Source organism: Scomber scombrus, chromosome 23 (assembly GCF_963691925.1).
Source record: "Scomber scombrus chromosome 23, fScoSco1.1, whole genome shotgun sequence".
In the NCBI taxonomy this organism is placed as follows: Eukaryota; Metazoa; Chordata; class Actinopteri; order Scombriformes; family Scombridae; genus Scomber; species Scomber scombrus.
The window spans coordinates 2,379,525-2,393,693 of NC_084992.1; the positions used below are offsets into that span (position 1 = coordinate 2,379,525).

Genomic DNA, 14,169 nt, shown 5'->3' on the forward strand with positions numbered 1-14,169 from the left:
CCAATATAGAACAAGTAGTCTGTTCTGACACCTGTCGGTCATTGCCAGATAAAGTTTTTCAGCAATTTGTGCTACAGTAGCTCTTCAGAGGTATCGGACCAAATGGGCTAGTGTTCATATCCCATGTTCTTCAATGGGCATCCTTGGATGACCTTTGATAGGTACTGACCACTGCATACTGGGAAAACCCCAAAAGTACTGCCATTTTGGAGATACTCTGACCCAGCCATCACAATTTGGCCCTTGTCAAAGTCACCCAGATCCTTACACTTGCCCACTGAGGGACCCTGGGACTATTTATTATTAAATGGGGGTCTGTGTTATTATTTTTGCCAGTTTAGAGGTCTATGATGTGAAAAAGTCAGAGAACCCCTGGTCTGGAGTATATCTGCCTCACTGCACAGGAAGAGGAAGAAGTTCTCGCCTCCATTATATTTAGCTCTGTTTCAGTCTGACGCTCAGACAGTCCGCAGCAAGACACCATGGAGGTCACAGCTCTCTGCAGCAGACAGTGTGAGTACTCAATTTATCTTTGTTCTTAAATAATAAAAGTCAAAAAAATAAAATTACATTTTGAATTTAACTTGAAAGAATGAAGATAAAGAGATTTTAAAAAGTTGAACATATTTCTTTCATTGTTTGGTGTCTGGATCTAATTGATCATGCACTTGTGGATTAGGGTTAGTGTTAGCAGTTGGCCAAAATATCTGATTACTCTCTAATATTATAATAACAAATTAAGTTATTCTATAGTTATCATATTGAGTTAGTGATAAAATATAGATTGTCCATACAGTAAAAAAGCATCTGTATACAAGGATCTACTGCTTTGTCTCTCCAGTGATCAGTGTAATGATTCTGCTTTTTGCACATGTGCAGAAAAGTCATCCTCAACTATCTGGTAAGTAGGTAGTCCATCAAATGTCAAAAATATATAATGTTGATACATTTTTCCCAATCCCTAACCCTGACTTGAAAGATCAATTGATCCAAAAAATCCAATTCTCATGCTGGATGCCTAAATAACCTGGATACCGGCACATTTTTATGCTAGAGATTCAAGAGAGGAGTCATTCTTTGTGCCAAATAATGACTCAAGTCAATTATGACTATTTCCAGCTTTTCATTCTTACGATTATTTAGACATCTGTGGAACACGTGGTGTTAATACTCAGCTAAATATACCAATAGCTCCTACCGACCCTAGCTTTTCTACATCTAAAGTACAGTACATCTAAAATCCTTCCTTAGCCTTCCATCTGATCCATCTTAATCTTGTTAGTTGATTCGTTTTGAAAACTGCTGTACAGAAAATCTGTCTGTACTGAATGCTGTCATCATTTCCTCCTTGTTACAACATCCACCTGATAGAAGATAGAAGAATATAGCTCATATTTACCATGTGAATTTTTTACTTCTGGACTACATAACTAAATTGATTGTGTATTGAGTTGTACTGCTTACATGCTGATTCAACTGCTGCAGGCACTCAATCATTTTGATTTTACTTTGCTTTTTTTCTATCATCTTTTTCTTTTTCTATCATCTTGGAAGTGACTTCTAATACATGTTGTTGTCTGTTTCTCTTGTGTCAGATGCAGATGTTCGTATCGTGCTGTCAAAACTGCAGCTCTTTGAATATGAATCTGTTTCTTTTACCTGTGAGGGGTCTGCTAGTTCAGTTGGATGGAAAGTGAGGAACAACAAGGGATTCATTAAAACAAATCCTAATGTCACCTGCAATTACTGTATTGATGTTGCCATTGAATCAGACAGTGGAGAGTACTGGTGTGAAGGGGAAGAAGGACAAAGAAGCAATGCTGTCAACATAACTGTCACTGGTATGTTTATTCAACGTGAAGAATTTGAATCTATATAAAGAAAATGTTTAACAACCAACTACATCTTTACCAAAATGTTAACAGCTGTAATGTTGTCCAGCTGGTTCTGTGGTGCTGGAGAGTCCTGTCCTTCCTGTGATGGAGGGAGAAGCTGTAACTCTGCACTGTAGAATTAAGACAACCTCCTCCAACATCACAGCTGATTTCTATAAAGATGACATCTTCATCAAGACTGAGTCCACAGGCAACATGACCATCCAAAGTGTCTCCAAGTCCAATGAAGGTCTCTACAAGTGCAACATCTCTGGAGCTGGAGAATCACCAGAGAGTCGGTTGGCTGTGAGAGATCAATGTAAGAAAACATGTTGATTATGCTTGTCAGTCTGTTTGTTGTTTAAAACTAACTGCATGTGTGTGTCACTTGAACCCCTGCAGGAACAGGACTTAATGTCATTATTATGTGATCATGTCTCATGTATGAAATATATATTTAGTATATGTGGATGTGTCCCTCCTCAGATCACTTCAATCATATTTTCCTTATCTTAAGGACTGTGTTCATCATTGTAATGGTGGCTCTACTACTGCTGGTGGGCGGACTACTTCACTATGGGAAACTTGGAGGTACACACTGAGATCCACTCATAGGAAAAATGTCAAAACCAAAATAGAGGAAACTTGACGAGTATGCTGTATTTTATTTTTTATTTTTTATAATTCAATTGTACCCTAACTAATGTGCCATCAATTGAAATTAGATGAAAAAAATGATTTAAAAAATAAATAAATATTCCTTTCTGATATGCTGAACCATTTCACTTCTTTCCAAAGCAGGGCGAGAAATACCCAGGATTACAATGACACCATCATACAACATTGCCTCAGAGAGCACCAACCAAAGCACAACGGATGCAGATGCCTTCTTTTATGAAATTGATTAGGTAATTATAATATTGACCTCTCAGTGCTTCCTTCCTCCAAATGTGTCTTATATACCTTTATTTATACCACTTGGGATTTTTGTCAGCGATGTTTCAGTGCAATAACACCAGAAATACTGTGAATGCTTGAATCATTGCATCATACGTGGCAGAAAGGGAAAAATGCACAATTATGACAATACCTTCAACACTGAATATGATAATGGCACTGAAATGCCAAATAGTCTATTGATGATGGGACACTATGAATCTGGAGAGGTAGTTCTTGGACTTTGAATTAGAGAAAATATGTTAAAGTCTAAAAATAATGTAAATTCTTGAAAAGTTTAAAAGTAGTTGAAAGTTCATATTAAGCCAATGTATAAATCCAGAAAGAAATAAGTGCAGGTAAAAGTTCAAATGACTTGTTAGCATGAATGTATTTTGCAGTGAATCTTTGTTTTTCTTTTCTCTATGTATTTTTTGTCTTCCAGATGACTGAGAGCAGAAACATCTGCCTGAAGGAAAGACTCAGCTTAAAGCTCTGCTTTGTTATTAGAGTCTGTAATCTTTTATTTTGACTAAAACCTTTAATATCTGTAGGTCTATGTATTCTGTTTGTATTTAAGCTGTACATGCATGCCACAGTGCCATTTATGTTAACTCTTACATGAATACTTCTGTTTTCCAACCTTATACTTCTGATAACATTACTTTGAGTGCTGTGCATGTGCAAAATAATGAGACAGTTTATTTAAAAATAGTCTGACAGGGTTCTCAGCATCAGTAGAAGTCGTTGGTTTTTTTTCACATCATCAGTGTCTTTTTGTAACGGTGAACCCACATTGTTTCATCTGCTTTGTCTGTTCGCTTGTCTGATGATGCTGTTTACAAGAAAAGAACTACTGCTGCGGATGCTAAACACACTCACTGTGGTCAACTAGTGATGCTGTTCCACCACTTTGAACTGAAGCAACCCTGTGACTAGAAGCCCATATTTTTATATGATCAAAATAATACACTGGACTTAAATATGTTAGATACATATTTTATTTATATACAGTGTATGTATACTCATCTTTTTTTTCTCAGTTTCACTCGACCCTAGTTCATCATTAAATGAAGTTGAACTGAGTTTCGTCTTCGTCGTGGTGATTGGGAAAGGAGTTGGCCTGCCTGCCTGTTGGCTCATGCAGGGCGCATGAGGGTGACAAAATAATACAGATGGACAGATGGATTATAATAATATAGTTATGATAATAATACAGATGGAAATGAATGAAAATAAATAAATATATAAATAAATAAAGAAGACACAAAACAACTGTATCAACAACAATACAAATCTAAAACTAAAACAACAAAACAAGACAGCAGTGGCAGTCACTTCTACAGAAGAAAGCAGATCAAATGAATTAACCTACTGTTAAGCAAATGCATCATGCATCATATAATCAATGTAACAAGGGATGCTTACCTCTCCTGCCTGACTATTGCACCACAACAGCGCCAACTCAGCAGGTCAAGACTCAGTGGTTTGCCTACATCTGAAAGAAAAGGGGCATTGTCTCAAGGGCTATATTTTGGATATGGAGGCCGGACGGTTTGAAAAAGTAGTGAAGGAGGCCATCTATGTCAAAGTAGAGAAACGATCTCTCAACAGAAGGGGAGGTCTTCCAGGACACTTAACAATCACTTACATTTGGCCTCATAGTCCAATGACTCTTAATGATTGTCATTATAACAGCCAGGAGTACTACAATTGTAGCCTCACTAATCAGGATAGTTATATTGACAATTGATCCAATCCAAAACCAGATTAGTAATAGGGTAAGGCAGCAGCTGTCTTGGGGCCTCATGTGCCAAATTCTTCTTGGAAATTTGATTAATTGCACTTTTTTGTAAATATGCACTGGATCACAATACAAACTGAAATTACGAGTCCAGTTAAAAGTGGGGTGTGTCTTATACACCAGTAAAAGGCAGAGAGTGTTTGGATCTGGGTATGATCATAGGTATGTAAAAAGCCGTCCACACTAAGAACAATAAGTGTAACTATAAAGGCTACTGATGATCCGTTAATGCTGTATGTTGTGCGGAAAAATAAAACAATAAAACCAGGCGGGTTCACCGGCGGGTGCTGATTCAGTATTTCAGACACTAGTTTGAGACAGCTGCAGATGTTGACGTGCGATATGCAAAAGGGCACAGATGCACAGTTTTTACATATTTGATACAGCTACACACTGTATCAAATATGTGAAGACTGATAACAAATATGACATACTACTATCAAGCAATATCAAAGAGGTCAATTTATTTTTCATTCTTTAACTTTTAAGGATTCCGGTATTGCACTTTATTGTTTGTTTCGATTTTCCTAATTTATTTAGGACATATACATACATCCGGTGTGATTATTACTTTGTGTGGTGCTTCAGTTCTTATTCAGTAAAACATAAGTGATAACATTCGTCTAAAGAAAAAGGAAAGTGTTCATGAGAGATGACTGATGTGTAGTTTAACTGCAGGGGGCAGAGTAGGATTTATGATACATGTTAGTAACTCAGTAATGGCTGACCTTTGTGTTTCTGTGAGAGAGAGAGGGAGAGAGAGAGAGAGAGAGAGAGAGAGAGAGAGAGAGAGAGAGAGAGAGAGAGAGAGAGAGAGAGAGAGAGAGAGAGAGAGAGAGACAGATAAGCATTGTTTGACTGTCAGTAACACTGCTCAAAAGACTGCTGTCATGTTATTATTTATTTATTTTAAACTGATCCCTTATATATGATGCACTTACATCTCTGCAGTGAGCATATTTCTAGTTTTAGTCGAGTTCATTTTTAGGAGAACTAAAAAAAATAGCAAAAAAGCAAATAACTTGTATGCATGTGCCATGTTTGAAATCTTAGCTCAGCTTAATTAAAACATTCAGGTTTGCTGCCTAACCCTTTTATAAAACCTGAAAGAAAAACTACTCAGGACAAATTTCAGATATAATTTCAGTTGACTTTATTTGACTTTATTTTTGAAAGGGAATAAATAGACAACATAACAACACATTGCAAGGAGGAAGCTGTTTACTGTCTTCTTCCATCAGCAAGTCAAGAAACCTCCAAAAGAGCTGCGGAACCTATTTTGGTTGCTTCATGATGATGTGAAATCATGTTGTCACTGTTAGTCGACCACAGTGAGTGTATTTAAAAGTTGTGGCAGTAACTTTGTTCTTGTGAACAGCGTTCTCAGACGTGGGAACAGATATAGCAAATAGAACACAGTGGTTTAACTGCTCAGCTATGTTAAATATAAACACTGTTGCTGTGCGTTAAATTAGACCATATAACTTTGCTGCATTTAACTATATTTTTATCTAATATACAAAATCTACAATTCTTTGTTTTGCATTCAGTTTAACCCTCTTCAAACTGAATGTGTCTATGACCATTTCATCCAGTTTGAATGCACATTCATTGCTTTGTTTCAGAGAAAACACAAAATACAAATTTTGTGTTACATGCAAATACATGTTTGTGTTGCTTTTCATTAGAATTTTACATACAGTACTCATGATGGAAATGACTTAAAAACAAATACATGTTAAACACAACTCCAACAGTCATAAATTGCCATTTCTTCAGCTTGAACAGCACAACTTCAGGTGTCTCTGTGCTTTATGATCTGTAAGACAGAAAATACAAAATCTGATCTCTTCCCTGAGCGTTTCCAGTTTATGGTTCAGGTTTACAACATGATCTTAGCACACAACTTTATGACTCCTGAGCATGTCTCATTCGCTGCAGAAGACCAGGAAATATACTTTGAAATCTAAGTAGGTCAACCATTAATTTTTTTATATTTTATGACAGCTTTTGTTTCAAAGGTTAGAAATGAATCTTGAAGCGTGAAGACTGAGATTATGAAAATATGCAAGTTGCATGCTCATTAATGTAACTCATGTTATTAGTTATTTAGTTATTTTATCAAGGATACATCAAAATGTATGAGAATGATAAACATGAGAAACATTTACTGAAATTGAAGAGAAACCAATTACATTCACTTTGAAGACGCAGTAACCAAATTGGTATTTATTCACTTTTAAAGGGGGACGATTGAGTCTGGAGCTTTGCATTGACTGTTTTTAGATAAAGACTGAAAATTCAGATATAATACATAAACACAGATTATAATAATTTTTTTTTTTTTTTTGAATGACACCAATTGCATTTATAGTTGGAGGATGATATAAAGATGTAACATGGGAAATTTGAGATCCCTTCATAAGAGGAATTTTCTAAATAAAGACAAAGTTGCTGCTGGAGGCCAGAAATACCTTCAGTCTTACCTTGATAGGTGAATAAACAATCTCTTCCTGCTCTGTTGGACTTGGATCTGTGGGGTTCAGGGCCACGGTGGAGCTGGATAATCCTGATTCCGCTGTGGAAATCAGTGGAATTTGTGTTTCATTGAGATTTGGTAAACAACATTTTGAGACACAATCCAAAAGGCAAATTGCAATTAACTTATCTGAACCAATCCATGATTGCAAATGTAATCATTTATGAATTTAATGACCACCCTGAACTGGACATGAACATGGACAAATATCACATTTTTTTTCCTATTACTTTGTTCTCTTTGGTCTCTCTCTATCACTTTCATGATATTTGAAGTTCTTAAACTTTGAAGCCTCTTGGAGATGTTGGCAGGGTCGGTGAAATCTGTCTCTTCTAACCTTTTCTAAGCTCGATGAAGAGCAAATGTCAGTAAATGTCAGTCTTGACCTTTCAAATTAAGTACAGAAGAAAACCAACCCTAAAACAGCAACATATTATTCATCCAGATTAACCTAAATATACAAGTAAAAAAACTGTGTGCACAGTTTTTTGTTGTTGTGTGGTGTGACCTGCTGACCTCACCATACTATGTCCATGATTTATAAATGTCTATACTGTAAATATTTTGGATCAACAGCAAATAACCATAACTTGATGATAGCTCAGTGATCATGACTTTATGACTCAAGAGTCACTTGATTGGGCTCAAATAACCCAAGCCCACAAGGGATCTGTACATGTGGAGCTTTGTGGTCACATATGGGACATATCAAGTACAGACATGATGTTGAAATGTTTGCAGTTTTGCTAAAATAAATTAATCTGGGGAATTTAAAGACACTGAAAAAACAAACCAAAACATACGGACCAGTTTGGAGAGGTGGTGGAGCGTCATCTACGTTCAAGGCGGAGTTAACCGGCTGCAGTGAAGACTCATCTTCATCTAACAGTGAGAGACATCAGTGAGACGAACACACAGATCATCTTAAAGCAGCATGCTATAAATATTTCTTCAGACAGGGTCAGAGGGGGCCTCTCTACCTTTTTGCGTTTGCGAGTTTCTTCCGTGGTTTGTGTCGAGACTCAAATTCTCAGCAGCAGCGCCTGCAGTGTCTAAACTTAAACAATACGTGAGACACACTGAGGTGACAATTCACACATCAGTTTAAAACAGCACGTCTCAACCTTTACTGGTAACATCACCTCAACTGCCACTTTCAACAGTGAAACCAAACTACTCTTCACATTATTTGAATGTTCTGGTTAAACTCAATTTAAGATGCAGAAAGTAGAGCTTGTCTACTGAAAAATGAAAAATATATATTTGTATAATTCCCCAGAATATTAACACAAAGGAAGATTAAAATAGAAAATCGTGTAAACCTTCGTCTTGTCTCTTTTTTGTGACCACAACTGCATACGTTACACTGCTTGGATCATCTGCAGTGTCATCTCCACAAACTGAAACATAAAAGAAAAAGATTGGAATAAAACAAAAAAACAAACATTCTGTTTTTTGTAATCTTTTGCCCTGTACTTTAAAAAAAAGGATAGTTTAGAATGGCATTGTATTGATACTAATGCAGGAATCTAGACTACAGTGATAATGATAATAAAATAATATTGACCATCTTCACCTATTTGATTGTCATCACCTGAACCTGACTCTGCTGGAAAAAGAAAAAATAACAACAAAAAGAAAAACAATGACAAGATAAGATAAAAAGTGAAATACAAATTTGATGGAATGTTTCTCATCAAGTGTTTCCTTTATTTTGGTAGTTATTAACACACAGTATATTATGAGGAGTACTTACCTGTACCACTGTGCCTCCAAATACAAAGAAATCCCAACACCAGCAGCACAAAGGACACTATTAACATGCTGACAGCAATCCACAACATAGTGGAAATGGAGGAGCGACGGAGGACAGGACGGTTCCCTTCATGAGGTGTTTGAGAGGTGACAGAAACACGTTTTGCTGTAATACACATAACACTGTGTATTCATACATTAAACAGTTATTTAAAGGTTTACCATCATCATGTATGATCTGCATGAATTCCTGCCATACAACTAGAAAATGTCATTTTCATTTTGTTTGGCAACACTTATGTCTCACCTCTGACAGCCAACCAGCTCTCTGGTGATGTTCCCACATCAGAGATGCTGCACCTGTAGAGTCCTTCATCAGACTGGGCAACACTGTTAATGGTCATCTCTGCTACAGGACTGCTCTGCATGAGGACTCCATCTTTGTAGAATTCAGCTCGGAGGTTGGTGGAGTTTGTTTTGTTTCTGCAGTGCAGCGTCACATTGTCTCCCTCCATCACAGGATGAACAGGACTCTCCAGGATCACAGAACCAACTAATACATTATAACATATTAAAGAATGTTAGGAATATGTTGCAGTGACACAGTAGAAAATTGGGGGAAGAAAATCTGAAAAACTTGAATGCAATACTTTCAGATTCAGAACACATTGGTAAAATTATGCTAAAAATGAAATAAAATAGTAAAGCAGTAGGTAGTAGTTTGTACATATCTGTACCAAAGTAAATTTGTTATTTTGTATTATAATTGAAGAGATCATTTTATATTTCACCACAGAGTCAGAGTTTTAGGAAGAGATAGAAAGGCTCCAGTTTGACCCTGACCCCACATGGATGGTTATAAATGTTAGACGATGAAGTTGAGCTGCTGTTCACATTGGTCATAGATGATGGCTCATTGTTCAGTGTTAAAATCTTCCCTTATACATTTTCCATTATTCTATTTTATACATTACAGACTGTATTATAGTGTTGTACTGGACATACTGAGTGAGAAACAGATAATTTAAAAAAAATCATAATGGATATATCATGGTTTTAGAAACATACTGTACCAGTGACAGTGATGTTGACACTGTTGCTTCTTTCTCCTCCATCAGTCTCACACCAGTATTCCCCATTGTCTTCAGGATAGATACTGTCGAGGCTGCAGAAGGATCCTGTTGGCGTCTTCTTAATACCACATTCCAGTTTAAATTCCCCAGTATTCCTGATTGCTTTCAACTGAGTCAAATGAACAAACCCATCACAGTAAAAAGAAACTGATTCACGTTGAAAATGCTGCAGTCTGTTTGGAGTGATACGAAGAAAAACTGCATCTGAAACTGAGAGGTAACTATTTTTTACAAAGTGCCCCAAATGAAACATCCGTAACTGCATAATCCCAAATGATGTAGGTGTGACAGAAACAATTTAAATTGGGTCTCTTTGTAAGATACATTCAGGTATTCAAAAGCAAAGTGAACATTAATTATTGAGTGAAAATAAATTCAAAAGGTTCATTTCAACCTTCTAATTGAATCTTTAGGTGAAAGACTGATACAAAACAAACAAACAAACAAAATGTGTAAGAGTATCTCATTCATTTGTTTTATTTGTTGCTTACCATTTTTCTGCCATTGTGTCCCCAGCTGAATGATTTGAAACACCACTGGATAAACAAAGGAACAGAGTTGTACATTAGACAGAGATGCTTTGATGTAAAACATATAAAAAGAAAAGAGAAGAAACCATAACAAGTGAGTACTCACACAGTCTGAAGCAGAGAGCTGTGACCTCCATGATGTCTTGCTGCTGACTGTTTGAGCATCAGACTGAATGCAGCTTAAATGTAACGTAGTTTAGAACTTCCTCTTCCTGTGGTTTGAAATCTTCGAATTATAGGCGCTCAGTCAGGGGGGTTGATCATCACTGACTTTCTGATTGGTTCAAGTACCCCTTCAGTTAATGTAACCTTTTCTGTGGACAGTGAAGCTGCATTTTTACTTTTTTTAATTTCCAACTGAAGAGCCTCTTCACATCATTGCTGCAAGTAAATTGAAATATTTTAATAAAATAAAAGTAACAGTGCATCAGTTTAAGTACAACTCCTACATTCAACATGTCACTTAAACCTACATCAACTGATTGTGGATAAGACACGTTTTGAAAAGACATTCATGTTTGGTCACTATATAGACCTTACCATACTGTATGTCATAATGATCTCATATGTATTAAGGGAACTGCTTTGACAACTTGTGGCCACAAGGTGTCCCTGTAGAATGTGAGCTTGTCAAATAGGTGAGAGGAATAAATGAATCAAGTTAAATTAAAAGGTAAATCATTGCATTAAACATGATAATAATGGGGGGGTTGGGTTGTTTTTTATCAAATAATCCACTGTTGGGTTCACAATTGTTCAGTTCTTCTGTCTTAAAACAAAGGTCAGGAGCCCAAATGAAAATTGAAACGTTCTTTTTTTTGTTTTGTTCTGGGTTTTTTTTGGCTGCCATCATTCCTCCTGTTCCTACTGAGCATTAGAAGATCCCTTCATAATGCAATTACAATTTTAGTGATGGGGACAAATCTGAAGATAAAATAATGCTTCACCACTGCTGCAGAAAAAAGACAACCAGCATTACAAATATATAATATATATATTATATATAACTTAATGTGAACTCATTGGTGAAGCAGCACTTAAAACATGAAGAGTGGCCACAGTGCTGCTGCAGATGCACTTTGATGACTATTGAATGTTTCAATTGGCAGGCACAAATCTCCTTCTTTTGCAAAGTGTGTCTTATTCTTTAATTGTATAGAAATGTCTGATATTGTTGTTGTTACAAAAGTGTCTATCAGAAGTAAAATAGCAGATGTAACACTAATGAACACTCCCTTTTTCCTTAATTGCTGAAAAAAGTGATAGTTTTGATTGCAGCTGTATTATGTTATGATTAACAGTTGCCTAGAAACAAGCTCAAAGTTCAACAGTTCATAAACACACTCAAGGTGAAACTCATCTCAGAAAAGCAGAGCCAATCACCATATTGTATTTAATGTTTAACTTATTTATATATTGCAAGCATTGGTCAGCACTCACAAGTGAACAGTGAGGGGTTGAATCCGAGCACTAATTCCCTCTATGAGCAACCTATCACAATAATTATGAACAATAATGACAGAAAGAACTTCTCATCAAAACTATTACAATGTTTATTTATTAAAACAATAATCAGCAAAGTCAATAAGTGTTTCAATCAATAAACATTATCCTACCACTAGACTGAACACAGAAAACAGCAGCTATATGGTTATACACACATACAATGTGTGTGTGTGTGTGTGTGTGTGTGTGTGTGTGTGTGTGTGTGTGTGTGTGTGTGTGTGTGTGTGTGTGTGTGTTATGGCGGACATGATCAGGTGAGATGATATCATGCAAGATCCAAGATGGTGGATGTGACTTTGGGAGGGGAGAGCAGTGGTTATTTTTGTCCACAGAGAACGCATGTATAGACGGCAGACTGTACGCACGTTGTCTGACTCTTTAACCGACAAATAACTTACTTTCCACTTGGGGTGGCACAAACACATCAGTCCCAAGTGGGAAAGTAGGGGTGGGATGAAACAAATACTGAACAACGTTTTATCAGTGATTGCAGCTTATATAATAATATGTGTAATAATTATGAAATAAAAATGTGCTTGTAAAATGCTAGTGCTGTCAATGCTAATGCTGTTAGTCTGTCAGCACCAGCATTCATTATAAAACGATTTCAAATGGTATTTTATTAATTTCTATATGTACTTCCTGTGTGTGGGGCGCCGGCCTACTGAGAGTGCAGCCATTTGTAATTCCTAATTTGTAGTGGAGCCGCGGGAATTAAAGAAGATTATTCAGTTATTTCTCTACAAAAACATAATTTCACAAGAATTTAACTAGAAGAGAAAAAGAGGATTCCTTCTGCAGGCAAATTGAGAGTGCTGGGTTGCTGCAGCCGGCTCTCCTTCAGATCCGATAATTTGTGGTTGGTTGAACACGGAGGTGAAGTCTCTGCTCGTCCAGCAAGGGGAGTCTCCAAACTCAGTGGGGTACACATGCACCATTGCCCCCTTAAGCAAACTAGCTCACTGAGAAGCAAAGCATTCTCCAGCACAGTTGCTATGGAAAGGGTGGTGTTGAATATGCACGGCTGGTACTTAAAGTCCGTGTAAAGTAAGAATAAATATATGTTCTGAGTTTGACATACCATAGAAAAGTGTGTTGTTAACCACCCTGCCAAATTTGAATTATTAAAAAAATCGCCAAATATATGAAATTAGGCTTCAAAGTTGTGTAAAAATCAACCTTTTTCTCTGCTCCCAAACATTGTGGGAATGCCTGACTCTTTTATATGCTGTAACCACATTGTTCTTTTTGAGGTAAGATGTGTCGCATTTTGTTTGTGTAGACAAAATTAGTTTGCTGTCTGTTAGGAAAGAAGAAATAGAAAAGGTTATCTGAAATGCATAACTCATGTTGACCCTGATTATAAAGAAGCGAAAGTTGGAAAAAGGGGAACAAAATGCAAGAAGTGGAAGCTGTATAAGAGACATCGCAGTATATATGGAAGAGTTATTGATTATCTTGCAGGAAAAAGGTTAATACAGAAATGGAAATTTGACTGTACGTAGGATGTCAGTGTTAATGTTTGTGTTGGCTTTCTCATCTAACTACACATTTCCTCTATTTCAGATGCAAAAACAACACAATAGCAGGAAAAAACACTCGGAAGTGAAAGGGAAGAAAAGCTCAACCATTACTACCTTGCAACACATTATCAGTCAGCAGTTGATAAGCCAGAGCAATATCAGGTCAGGAGTCAGTCAATGATTTACAGACTTTACCTGTGCAGTCTAAATAACCGACACATCTGGCAGCAGGTAAGTCGTCTTCTGAATTCAATTTTGCTTTTTCTACTGTTTCATCTAACTTTCCTTTTAAAACTCTGTCTCAATTCAAACTGAGTTCTACAGTAATACTCTGTACTATATTATTAAGCATATTTTAAAACCATTGTGTGAGAAAAAATTGTGAACGCTTTGGTTACTCTGCAGACTAACACGGCTTTGTTACATTAGTTACATTAGTAAAGTCTATATGACTCACATGTTTTGAGCTTGAACACTTTTATCTTTATGTGGCATAATGATAAAAACCACACCACACATGAAATGTATTTCAAATGTGGAGTGATGCAATATGATTATGGCTATTTGAA

At 36.5% G+C, this 14,169-nt stretch overlaps 2 protein-coding genes and 1 long non-coding RNA gene across 3 annotated transcripts in view; 2 read left to right on the top strand and 1 right to left on the bottom strand.

Annotated features, from left to right (window-relative positions):
* Nucleotides 1–482: 482 nt before the first annotated feature.
* On the top strand, nucleotides 483–3,263 carry LOC134006300 (Fc receptor-like protein 5). The gene is made up of 5 exons (XM_062445386.1): nucleotides 483–513; nucleotides 1,596–1,841; nucleotides 1,942–2,193; nucleotides 2,361–2,465; nucleotides 3,256–3,263. Exons 1-5 carry the CDS (start codon nucleotides 483–485, stop codon nucleotides 3,261–3,263), a joined length of 642 nt encoding a protein of 213 aa, XP_062301370.1.
* A 3,786-nt stretch (nucleotides 3,264–7,049) lies between these two features.
* Nucleotides 7,050–8,210, bottom strand: LOC134006068 (uncharacterized). Its single transcript, XR_009927905.1, has 3 exons — nucleotides 8,134–8,210; nucleotides 7,961–8,035; nucleotides 7,050–7,192 (listed from the first exon to the last, which is right to left on the bottom strand). It is a non-coding gene; the product is annotated as an uncharacterized LOC134006068 (long non-coding RNA).
* Nucleotides 8,211–12,323: 4,113 nt separating this feature from the next.
* The window catches only part of LOC134006302 (butyrophilin-like protein 2), a 40,738-nt gene continuing 38,892 nt past the window's right edge, over nucleotides 12,324–14,169 (top strand). The window contains exon 1 of the mRNA XM_062445387.1: nucleotides 12,324–12,331. Coding sequence (XP_062301371.1) covers nucleotides 12,324–12,331 — 8 coding nt within the window. The remainder of the gene's footprint in view (nucleotides 12,332–14,169) is intronic.